Genomic DNA, 12,787 nt, shown 5'->3' with positions numbered 1-12,787 from the left:
TGACTCAAAGCCAACTCCCGCCCAGCATTTCCTCTTACTTCACACTCGGCAATGTCCCCCTTAGTTTTTATACCGGCTATGAGGCCGTCTCGAGGTTCATCTGCCGTGTTCAAGCCCCTACGGTAGTTTCTCTACGCTCACTACTGTAGTTCGCAGTAAAGAATGGACCCATTGTAGAAAAGAAAGTGAAAATCTTGCACTCCCTCAGCCAAGAAGCTTGGCGCATGTGAAGTCTTTAATGCACAACAATCACATTCAGACAGAAGAACAAATATGAAAGGCTGTCATTATGTGCTCCCCACAGCTCTGCCCACAACAACACTGGACGGATGGGGACTCGGAGCTCAGAAGCATGACGCGCATACTGTACGCTGCATGTACAGTGTGTGAACCTCCAACTGTGTGACTCAGAGCTGGAGGCTTTGGATGCGTGGTCTCACATGAGGCAGCGAGGGAGCAGCGGCCCTCAGCTGATCCAGCTTAGCTTCTCCGGCATCTCATTACTGCACAGCATCTGCTTAGTGTGGAGAATGCATACAACACACACACACGCACACACACTCCTCACAAGACACAATCTCATGACATCAGCGCTGCAATAACAGAATACTAATAGACATTTATCTCCAAAATGTTCTGCTTTATTACAGAAAATTGAATATACTAGATCCAAAGAGGTACATTCATCAAAATGTTTAGGCTGGAGACTTCAGTGGCTGGAGGTGGGAAGGTGTTCCTGCAGCATTACACACGGCTGCTAAGGTGCATGAAGGCGTCCACCTTCACCTCTCACAGTTAGAACAGTGTCCACAGCCACACAGCCTCTCGTGCGTCGTTTTTGTTTTTTTGGCATTTTGTTTTCTTATAAAAGTGGCTGGAAAATGGTTGCATTAAAAATACAATCCAGTATTTGACATTTTCACTTAGACAGGCAAAACGTTAGATTCCGATATACTTTAAGCTCTGAAAATAGCATCTCTGATGTTTTTTTTTCTCATTTATGTTTTTTAACAAAGCAGGCAGCCCCTCAGTGCGTCCTCTTACATCCAGTACCTCCTGCACAGTGCAGTCTGGAGTCAACAAGTCAGAAAACAACTGCCTCTCATTGGTCTCTGCTTAAATAAAAAGACTTGCCTTTCGGTTTTATTTTCAAACATTTATCTTTTTAATCTTTAAAATTTATGTTTTTACTGAATCAATCAGATGTGTCAAGCTTTACTGGAGTATTAGACTACAAAATTGACCACACAGACGTTCTGATACTCGCCTGGAAAACAAAACTTAAAATGATTAGTGACCAGTCACTAGAAGAATGAATGAAATCACCTGGCAGCAGAAGTGGTTTCCTTGGTTGATCTGGGATGCAGAGAGCCGACGGGGCTGCCTATCGTTTATGACAGAATAACAACTGGCACAAAGCTGACCACCTTCCACAATTAACAAAAAAGATGAATGTAATAAAAATATAAGATCTGTGAATATAATTATACATAATAAATATACTAAAGATGATACATATGTGTGGAAAATCATAGCATGAATAAATGGAATGTATGAAGCAGCCACTCTACCTCTACATTTGACAAACAACAGAACAAAGATGATGTGCTCAGCCTCAACATGGCAATAACTACTCTAGCTCTGATGTGGCGTTGGTCCTGATAGATGATGGTGTTGCCAGTTGGTGCCACATGGTGATGATGAATGTAAATGCTTAATTTTGACTTTGGTGCATGTATGTGTTTGTGTGTAACATGCACAGTTGCTGTGTGTGCACTCAGGCAAATACTCGCGTGCTTTAGTGACCTTAGCAATGAAACATCACTTTTAGTACAGGACATAACTAGCTGAACTACATTGATTCAAGTAACCCTGGTTTTCATGAAACACAGGTCCTTTCTGGCCATTTTCCACTAGGAACATTTCACACAGACACACGCACAGAGTTTTCACTTTCAGCTCACTCTTGTGGACAGAATCGCATTACGTTTACCTTTTTGGTTTGAGCAGACACTATCATATACCTCAAAGTTATATATAGTGCACATATATTAATTATCTCATCTTAATTGCTTTCTCTTAAATTATCACTGAGGTTGAAAGAGTTAGGTCATGTTCCAAGCAGAGGCTCGTTGCCAGGATGTGTCTGACCCAACTCTTGGCTAGCTCTAAACACACACACACACAAATGTACACGCGTGCTCACACACTCTTTTTGGATTTAAAGATAATATGACACCTTTTATACTTTAGCATTCAATATATACTCTTGATTCATTTCTAGAAATAACCCTAAAATCAGATATAAACAAAAGACACAGTCAGACTGAAATCACATTCAGTAACATCTCATCAATAATGATCTGCAAAAGTGAAAATGTGTGGTTGCATTTAAAGAAAATCTAAAAATATTGACAAACTGGAATATGTGTTTGCACAAAAATATTGTAGAATATAGTAACTGAACAGTGAAGTGACCTTGGAAGCCTTCTTCTCATGCAGGTGAACCACCCTTGGGATAATTACTTCCACTGCTAGTTAAAACACAGCAGTTGGATCGAGCTACGGACAAGGCAGCCGTGTATGCATTCATTTGTAAGCTAGTAGAAAAAAGGGGTAAAAGAAAGACGACGCATGCCTGACATCTGAGTAGGTATATAAAACAATGCAGGGTGCTGCTCTGCAGGCATGCGTGGGGGCGACTGGCCAGAAAAGGAGACGGAGGGGCGATAAAACACCCCTTTTTCATCCCATCCTCCCAGTCTGCACATCTGTCATATTTCTTCTTCTTTTCCTCTCTTTTGACACCATTCATTGTGGCAGACAGCTCCGACCTGCTGGGAGCCTGAATGCAGCTGATGCCGGTGTTTCCTGCTCTTTCAAGTGCTTATAGGAGAGTGGTGTCACAGCTGCAGTCTAAAAAAGGAATATTACAAGCTTGTGTCAACACGAGAGGACAACACATGTTTAAATTACCCAAACAAGCAGTGATTGGTCAAATTACCACTATAAATCACTAAGGCTGAACCTTCCCCGCCACCAAAGACAAGCAGAAATAAGTGAAGGAAAAGCTCAAGATTGAACGAAAGTCTGATTGAAGAGACAGTTAGGTTTGTCTCCTAGTGCTTTACCTGGGTGTTGGTAGGAGACTGCACTCTGACAGCTACAGGGAGAACAGAAATGAAGGTTAAGCAGTGAAAGCTGACGCAAACAATTTGGTGGGGTTAAGCAACAGATATCAGTGACCCAGGTCGAGTGAAGTGACATTCAGACTGACCTACAGAGGTGGACAAAAAATAAGTAATAGTAATATTGTTTACAAGATCAATGATGAATGTAGTCCAATAAGTTTGTTTGATTATAATTTTTTTCTTTGGTGTTTTAAAATATTTGGCATTTAAACTTTTTTTGTCAACCTACTATAGGCAATGCTGCAGCTCCCAACCTCAATGAGAACGTCACATAGTAGTCAAACCTCAGCACTCGAACGCATCCAAGCAGACGACAACCACAATCACAGATTTGGACGTGCACACAAAACCAAAACAACCATGGCCAAGCCACCACGTTACAGAGCTGATAGTCCGACCAAGGAACTTAACGTTTCCCAGTCCAGACTGAAATTAAAAATGCTTTAGGTTATTTTAAAAGCACATGCAGAAGGTAAACCAGGCTTCCAAAGGGAGGCTGAAACGAGCATCAATAACAATGTTTACATTTGCTATAGTGGAACTTGACATGCATTTCCCCTATTGAATGCACAATTTAAACATTCCAATAAAATGTTTACAGGAAGTGCATCTCTTCAGCCACCCAATACCAGCCTACACAACACAAACACCCTGGGTCTTCCTGAACACAGCCTGTAACCCACTATGATTCACCAGTTAAATCTCAGATTTCTCCAGAACTGCTTAAGAGGTCGGCAGGGGAGTGAGTCTTTGATTGGCTAAGAATTCCTGAAGGTAGGCCGATACCTTTTTGTGAGCAAGTAATGGACTCATCTGTAAGTCATGAGCAGGGGCTTGGCTGAAGACGGGCTATACAGGACCCCAGTGTTCGACTGAACCAGCTTCTTCTAGAAGGGTGAGGCAAGAGACACCATTGACATCACTATGCTGACAGACACATGCACAGTTAGGCTTTCACTTCATCTCGTGTCCTCTTCTGAACACAGATACACACACTGGCATACATACTGGCATTTAAAATGAAGTGCCAGTCAGCTTTTAGAAGCTTTGACACGCTAGTCAGTCCAAATTAATACAAGGTAACTATTCCTGCACATTTCTCAAAATAACGTTCAGTAGAACCCGCACAGACACAATGCAGTGGCCTGCAGCTACTGTGGTGAGAATCCAGGATGAGGTTGTTGACTTCGGCCTCATGCACATAGGTTTGGGTGCTCTGATGTGCTGCATTCACCCAAACATGCGAAGGCAGTAGGCATTACAGCAGAACAGGCAGCTGGGAGGAGACACTGACTGATAACCTGCACGGGAAAGGAATGAAGACTGACTGCAGGTGTTCAGCATGATCGTCTGAACCTGTTCAAACACTGTTGTCTTTTTAAGTCAAAAGGTACTAGATATAGTATCTAAAGGAAGGCGTTTAGTTATAAGTCAAACATATGGTTAGCGTTTGTCATCTAAAATCTAGAGGAAAGCTAGAGCTAAAATTTAATGTAACAGAACACCGGTCCTAGTAGTTTAGAGGACAGGGACAGAGTGCAATAGAGGGGGGAAAGGACACAGCAGGTAGGAAACGAGCAAGACTGGCAGACAAACTCTGCAGGAAAAGTGTAAGAGTTCAGAAAGGAGAGAGAGACCTCAGTCACTCCATGAGAAGCTGTGAGTGCTAGCGGTCTGTGACAACATGAAGATGGTAGATGTCCCAGAGGAAGGAAGGCGATGTTTCATCTTTAGAGAGGCAGAGGGAAGAAGTTAGACACAGGGAGCAGTAAGTAAGGAAAATGGTAACATACTAAACCAAGAGAGCTAGTCAGGAAATTAATTGGAACGCTGAAAATTAGTACAAATAAAGGTTAAAGAGTGTGTTCTGAACTCATGGCCTAGTGTCATGACACTATAAACCAGTCCATAGAAAACTTTAACTCCCAAATATAAAGCAATGCATGAAAAATGCATTGTTATAAGTATATTGTACATTTTAACTTATAAGTTAAGATAATTTTTTACTGGATAACCGTTTGAAGCAGCTTCACCCAAATTGAAATGAAAGAACCAAATATATGTAGGACCATCAAATTGCCCATCTGAAAGCAAACACTGTGTAAAAACTGTAAAAACATAATGCAAAAGATAATAAAGTCAGAACTCTAATAAAGCAGTGAAATTGATAACAGAGAGGCTGAAGGAGAGAGCCTGTGAAGTAGAGTGTCTGTGTTTCAGATCTACCTGTCGGGCGTGATGGCTGCGGGGCTTGTGGAACACCACAAACAGAATCTCTGGCAGTAAGCTGAGAAGGATGAGCAAGATGATGACCAGCCAGGCTGACACTGAGCTCAGCATGTTGGCAAACACGAAGTACAAACGCTGCTGGCTCATGAAAGGCCTGCAGAAAAGGAAACGCACTCTGGCTTAACCTGGCTGCAAAATCTGCAAACGGGTGAATGAAAATCAATGATAAATGCGGTTTTATCCTGAGCGGTTGTGCTCACCATATGATTCCTCCCCAGAAAAAGCTGAAGAACACGTAGAAAGCCAGAGATCCCCAGATCACAAAGTGGTTGATCCACGTCCAGTGGCGTGTGTCCAGAGCGAGCTGGAATGATGGAGAAAAGTCACATCAAACCACATTCATCTTCTGCAGCTTAAACTCTATATGGCAAAAAACACACAAATGAGCTTTACCTTTAGCGTGACAGTGAAGACAAGGACAGTGAAGACAATGGTTCCATAGGACCAGTTACCAAAAACCTGTCAGATCATCAGAAATACTCAGCCTTAATAAAGTTTTTTACCATGACATCTATTTGGAAAGTGAACTGAATGAAGGGACAAACCTGGCCATTATCCTGCAATGCTGGGTTACTGAATAAAAGTCGAACACCAAAGAAGAAGACCACTCCATGGAAAATACCAAGTAGCGTCCAATAGAGGAATGGTCCCCATCGTAACATGGCATTCTTTCCAATCTCTCTAAAGAAGGTCGTGAAATAGAGTGATCTCATTTTTTGTGTCTGGTTGCATGTGCTCACAGTTATATATTATGTATAATGTACCAAGCACATCTATTGTACATGTTAATGTATATAGTGAAGAAACATAGGTTCCTATAGTTACCTGTAGAGTGTAGCCTTATCCAGCAGTGCATCAATGCTGATATGTTGCTCCAAGAGGCTGTAAGCCAGGATGGGCATAGAGGTGAAGCAGATGTTGTACATCGTCAGATAGGCCGCATCATACAGGGGCTGGGGAGCAGGAGAGCAGCCGGGGACAGTGAAGCAGGAGGGGCAGAAGTAGGTTGGAGGGAGGAGGAAGGATGGGGCAACTGGAGGTTAATATCACTGAGCTGACAAACCCCATACCCACCATCACACATCATATAGGACAGCTTATGACATCTTTCATGTAGTAATGAAAGATCTAAGTCTGGACCATGTGTGATGAGGGAAAATAATCATTTATCAACAGACATAGCCTAACCAAGCATAGTAAATGTTAAAACTAATTAAGAGTTTTTATATGAACACAGTAAAACAAAACATTGCTGTCTAAGCCAGTATCTAAACATCTTTCATCATCAGAGCTCAAACATCCGAGCAGCAGTGAGGGAGGTGCAATCCGAAGGAAAGAATGTGGCATTCGGGAGAACGAGGACATGTGGATTCCAGGAAATCTGCCTCCTTTCATGTTCAGAACATCTTTAAACCTCAAAGGGCCTCAGGACATACTTACTTGCTGGGAGTAGCCGCAAAAGAACTGGTACAAAAACTGAGGTAAGATGAAGCAAAGGTTCTGCAGAAACAGAGAGAGAAAATGAGTTCACACTAATCAGATCAAACACATCCTAAAGCAAACTGAGCTCTTTATTAATATTTCAATAGGACAAATTATTTCAAATGTGTCTCTTTAATGTGTAGAGTGAAGCCCAACATGTTTTACTCTATGTTTTCGTACCTTGTAAAAGAAATATTGCACTAGGTGTGCAATGCGAACGTAGTAGAGGTGACCGTGCGCCAACAAAAGTTTCTTGAGGTGCTTGAGTTTGGGGATAGCATAATCACTGTTCCTCACTGCCTGCCGACCCTCTTTACCCTTAATACCTGAACAACCACAAACAATTCATTAAACATGACCATCCAAAAATGTATTTGACCTATTAAGCACTTTGTCAGTTAGAGCATGAGATTCCTACCGATGCCAACATGAGCTTCCAAAATCATGCTGACATCATTGGCACCATCTCCAATGGAAAGGGTGATAGGACTCCCTTTAGAGTTCTTCACCATTTTAACAATCTATACACGGGGAAGAAAGATACTTTTACAGTTTACCAATCCTCAAGTTATGAAATCATCCAATATCTCATACAATTAACAGATTCCTCTGACCTGTGCCTTTTGTAAAGGGGCCATACGACAGCAAAGCACAGCTGTGCAGTTCTGACAGATCTGCAGAAACAGGTTCTTGTAGTTACTTGAACTGGAGTCAGAGGAAGAGTTGAAGACCATCGACAAACTGGCTCCATCTATGATGAAACCATAGTCCTGGTTGGTTGAAGCCCAGCTCCTACAATACAGACGAAAAGTTAGTCAGGAGTCAAATTATTGAAGCCAGTTCTGTTACAAGAGAGCGTAAATGTATCTACCTACCTCCGGACGCCTGCCTTAACCGGTGGCGCATCCTGCACAGCTTTCTTGTGATATTCTATCAAGAGTTCGTGCAGCCGTTCTTCACGCCTCCTCCCTCCATCCTCCAGAGTACGCACTGTGAGCTCCAACAGTTCGGTGCTTCTCTGGAACAATCTGCAAGCATAGCAGGTAGACTTTGCCGTCTCCATCTTGTCCCCCGTTAGGACCCAGACCTTAATGCCTGCGCCCTGCAAAGCCTCCATGGTCTCCGCTGCCTCCTCTTGAAGCCTATAATATTAACACACATATTTATTATTTACATACATATTGTAATCAATGTCCAAATCGTGACTCATAAATTGAACAGTGATAATATTATCTTGTAGTACCCTGTGTCAGACACAAGATGGCAGTATGTTCTTACCAAACAAGAACTGACCAAATACTTGTTAGCGGCTCTTTTACTGTGAGGTTACAGAACATTTTGTGAGCACCCACCGATCTTCTACAGCAGTTGCTCCTATAAGGCTCATGCCAGTCTCCACTTGGTTGTACACAGCCATGAGCTTCTCATCTCTATCCTGCAGAGCGAGCCTAGCTTCCCTCAGTTCTGCATCTACCTGGGCATACTCGTCTTCACAGAGATATTTGTAGGCTACGCACAGTGTCCGGTAGCCCTCCTGAATAAAGACATCATCGTCAATAATCAGCACTGACAAGAAACACACACAAGTAATCTTTTCTCACATAATTGCGATCTGAGAATTAAACCTGTACTTATGACACCCACTGTTGCATTACGCTCCACATGCATGCGTATCCTTTCAACCTCCTCCTTCTTAACTCTGGGAAAAATGGAAGAGTCGGCTCCTTTACAGAACAGCAGTGTGTCACCTGGACACAAAAACACAAACACATGGACATTTATAGACAGAGCGTGGTGAGGGCTAGATGCAATAAATGAGGGTCGGCAGGCTCACCTGATCCAGATCTGACTATAACACTCATTCGCCTTCTCACTGGGTCAAAGTTCAACACGTGAAGCAAATCATACCTTTGAGAATTAACAAAATAAGAAATTTAAATAATAATAATTAAAAAAAAGTGTGGGTTAAATGCACGTAAGCAGAAAACGATCTCTATGACCACTGACTTACATTTCAACATCATTGTTCCTGTTGAGAATTTTCATGGTTTTACTTTCAAGACCCAGAAATCTGAAGCCATACCTGCAAATAGAGACACACACACGTGCCATGTAAGTACTTTACTGTTTCATATTTATATGTATGAATAAACAAAGCAAGGACAAATGTATGTGTGTATATTTTCAGTTTCATTCGCTCACAGAAGGCCAGCGCTCACCTCATTGCACCCTTAACCAGAGCAACCTCATCAGGTGAGGAGGCTATGAAGCCTATCTGCTCCTGTGACTCGTCCAGCACCTCATCAACCCCTAAGCCGTCCACCTGGTCCACGTGTCCATCCACTTGGTCCTGATCCTGCCCAGTGGACTCCTTCACTTGGACCGTGTGGCAGAGACAGAGGGCACGTAGAAAGAGCTCTTCCATCTCCTACACAACAGATTTCAGAACAAAATGAATAACTTCCTATCAGCATAACTGAAGCACAGCAGTGTGTAGTGCCATCAGGTATTCATGTCAAATGCACACGGCCCCTTCATGTTGACATGTCAAGACGACCATATGTGTGTGACCTATGAAGGGTCTTTCTGAGCAGTGAACTATGTAATGGCCATATGTTGCAGCCTGTGTGCCTTGTACAACAGATGGAGGGACACCACAACACCCACCCTGCCAGCTCTCTGCTGCAGTTTGCTCACAGGTCCGTCTGTGACATCCATCTCTATGCTTCTGTCTCGGGGGCTGTACTGGATGCCATCAATACAGCACTCTATGAACTCCATGTTATTCTGAGTAAGGGTGCCGGTCTTGTCCGTGAAAACGTACTCCACCTGCAGGTAACATTATAAAAACACACAAGATACTTAGGAATCTATAAAGAGGTTTCAACGAAAGGTCTAGACAATTACTCGAAGAATTAAGAGCATATTAATCAGTTAATCATGTCTGACCTGTCCTAGCTCTTCGTTGAGGTCTGATGTGTTGACCAGAGCCCCCTCCTTAATTTCAGGATCATAGAAGTCCTTGTCCCATGCGATGAAAAAGGACCCCAAAAACTTTTGCATCTCAACTGTCACGTACATGGACACGGGAATGATGAAATTGAAGAGCACCATGAAGGACAGGAAATCAGTGAACATCTTCAGGTACTGTTGTACAAAAGGTAGAAAACAGGCCCATGTTAGACTGTGTGCAGCATCATTAGATATAGCACCAATAGTAGTAGTACAAAACATTGTTGCTTCATAATGTTCTATAAGATATAGACATATAAAATCTTACGTTTAGTGACCAGCTAAATGGGCCACGTCATAACATGGGTTTTCAGGGACCATTTTTAGTGTTTTACTTATGCAATTCAAGGAATGAAATGTGGTGTAAAACGCAGTAAACATGATGAATGAGGCTGCACCTTCAGAGAAAACACCTACAGGCTTCCACAGGGTACGTATTTATCATGCATGTAATATGGTAATGTGCTTTTCCTGTTCCAGCAAAATGCATTAGCTATTCTTCTCCCAGCAGGGGTTTTACCTGTACAGCTTTCTGCAGGTTAACATTTTATGACTATGTTGTCTGTACCAGTTATTGCTTTGGGCTGCTCTGTCGCTTATATCTCCATGTGTCGATAACAAGCACAGGCACATGCCGTGTGAACTCACCTGATTGGTGTCTTTCTCTCTCTGGGTTTTCTCGTTGTACCAAGGCTCATCCTGTCCAGGCTTGCTCTGCCACACATACTTGAGTGTAGTGCACACCAGAGCCTTGCTCACTAATATGCAAAGGTAAACCAGAAGGAAGGCATTGATAGACCTAATAACACAAACAAAAACGTCCAGTGAGTGACAACTTAAGGTGGGTCACACATTTTGATCCCCCTCTCCTCCCCATACTTCTCCACAGCAGAACGTTTCTGAGACTTTCCCTGGTAGTTCAGAGCCATCTTTGTCTCCATACCAGTGTAAACGGCAACACCTTAATGAAAAGAAAAGGACGAATTTACTTTTTAGTTAGTGAACCATCTTTGTAAAAAACAATTATGTGTATTAAATCAATATAATATGACTCACCATGGATTTTTTGGGTGTTTTTCAAAGTTGCCCCTTTGAGCAAAAGGTTTTCTGGCCCCAAAGACCTGCACAATCACATCCGTACATTAGACAGTTTAGTCACATACAGGCTGTGCACCCACACGATCTTATTATCTCTAAATGAAAACCTGACAGGGAAGCTGGAAGCCACTCTAATATACACGCTCAACACAGAATGACTGCAGTCTGGGCTTACACGAGCCCCAGTGTTCTTGAGAAGGACACTGGCATTTGTTTATAAGGCCATTAGAAAGCAGTCAATGATAAATGCCTGTGGGAGCGATTTGGAAGCAGTGGCTGAAGTCATGCCAACCTGTTTTCATTTTTAATGCTTGTCTGAAATGGAGGATCAATGGAATAATGATTTGTTTGCGATACAAAGCAAAACAAATGAGTGCTTAAACAATTATCTTTTGGTTTTTTCCGTCACTTAATGTAGGCTGGGAAGCACTCACCTCACTGTGGGATCCTGATTGTTTTTGTGAATTTGCATTCGGCCAACAAACCTAGAAACAAAACATTGTGTCTATATAATGCAGTTTGTAAAAAGTGGACATGATAGTTGATCTGCATAGTAGATCTGAACCAGAGGCATCTAATTCCCTGCAGAGTCTCTCTACTCTACCAAGCTGTAAGTACTCATTCACATAAAATCGGTTGCAGAGGTTTGGAAGCCAGCTCACTAGCAGTTAGCCAGCAGCACAGTCAGGTCACTCACTCTGAACAGTAAGCATTTGGTGCCACGATATACTTGGCACATCTCAAACACTATTCTGATGTCTAGCTATATACAAAGATAACTCCTTGCCCCAAGGGGGAGCCAAAGGCTGCCTGTTGACTGAGAAGAGGCCCATAAGTGAGTAAGAAGCAACAGTGCTGGATAGACTGCAACTAAAAAGACCCACTCTAGCAACACAAGTTTACAATGTGTTCCTCAACCTCACCACTTCACAATGTACACATTTAATATTAGAGTCATTTAAAACAGCACCAGGTTTATCCAGTGCCACAGAGAGCACATGTCTATAGAGTTAATCTGTGGGGGCACACGATGAGTGCATACTTGTAAAGGTCAGGTTGTGGCTGTTCACACTCGATGGTGGCACTGAGAGCTTCCAGATCCGTCTCTATGTCTGGCACAGTGTAGTGTGTCTGGACAAGTGGAAGAGGCAGAGACAGACAGAGCGTGAGCTGAGACTGAATTAAGTCAAGTGATCATTTTATCTTTGTCTTTCATCTCACACCTAAACAGTACAGGAAAATGGGACACTAGCAAAAAAAGAAAAACCATCAAGAGACACAGTGCTTTGGTCTAGAGCTCAGAAGGCATATTTTGAAGCACTCGTCAAAATGTGATTCATTTCTTTAATTAAAAGAAAAAAGGAAAATCATTGGGACAGCGTCTTACTTTATGGTTTGATTCTCCATCCAGACTTGCTGTGGTAACAAAACATGTGCCGTCGTCTCGAGTGGACTGGAGCAGTATTAAATCACAGGGAAAGGTCTCATCTTCCTCCACCTCCACAACATCTCCAACCTAATCAAGGAAACAAAACCAAGCACCACTTTTAAAATCTTATATTGGTTCTCCCACTTCTAAGGCACCAAGCTTATTATCACTAATCTCCTGGAAAGACATTATGTCTTATACTTAACTGTCCTCATGAAGATATAGCATAAACACAGCAATGTGAGCATCCATGCAGTCTGTTTTAACTCACCTTTGAGCTCTTTGT

At 42.4% G+C, this 12,787-nt stretch overlaps 1 protein-coding gene across 11 annotated transcripts in view; it reads right to left on the bottom strand.

Annotated features, from left to right (window-relative positions):
* Positions 1–619: 619 nt before the first annotated feature.
* The window catches only part of atp11c (ATPase phospholipid transporting 11C), a 29,224-nt gene continuing 17,056 nt past the window's right edge, over positions 620–12,787 (bottom strand). For 2 of the 11 annotated variants that reach the window (XM_055512560.1, XM_055512559.1), the window contains exons 6-29: positions 12,460–12,588; positions 12,115–12,203; positions 11,507–11,557; positions 11,031–11,095; positions 10,854–10,935; positions 10,623–10,773; positions 9,912–10,109; positions 9,630–9,791; positions 9,182–9,390; positions 8,974–9,045; positions 8,797–8,870; positions 8,607–8,710; positions 8,315–8,496; positions 7,838–8,104; positions 7,577–7,754; positions 7,381–7,483; positions 7,143–7,288; positions 6,921–6,980; positions 6,306–6,433; positions 6,026–6,161; positions 5,874–5,939; positions 5,681–5,784; positions 5,418–5,574; positions 4,085–4,492 (exon numbers count right to left, since the gene is read on the bottom strand). In XM_055512560.1, coding sequence (XP_055368535.1) covers positions 4,385–4,492; positions 5,418–5,574; positions 5,681–5,784; positions 5,874–5,939; positions 6,026–6,161; positions 6,306–6,433; positions 6,921–6,980; positions 7,143–7,288; positions 7,381–7,483; positions 7,577–7,754; positions 7,838–8,104; positions 8,315–8,496; positions 8,607–8,710; positions 8,797–8,870; positions 8,974–9,045; positions 9,182–9,390; positions 9,630–9,791; positions 9,912–10,109; positions 10,623–10,773; positions 10,854–10,935; positions 11,031–11,095; positions 11,507–11,557; positions 12,115–12,203; positions 12,460–12,588 — 3,021 coding nt within the window. In that variant the 3' untranslated portion in view covers positions 4,085–4,384. The other 9 variants (XR_008695981.1, XR_003787270.3, XM_029164876.3 and 6 more) reach the window with 9 other exon arrangements.

Source organism: Betta splendens, chromosome 10 (assembly GCF_900634795.4).
Source record: "Betta splendens chromosome 10, fBetSpl5.4, whole genome shotgun sequence".
Taxonomy (NCBI): Eukaryota; Metazoa; Chordata; class Actinopteri; order Anabantiformes; family Osphronemidae; genus Betta; species Betta splendens.
This window is presented reverse-complemented; position numbering and strand designations above follow the sequence as displayed.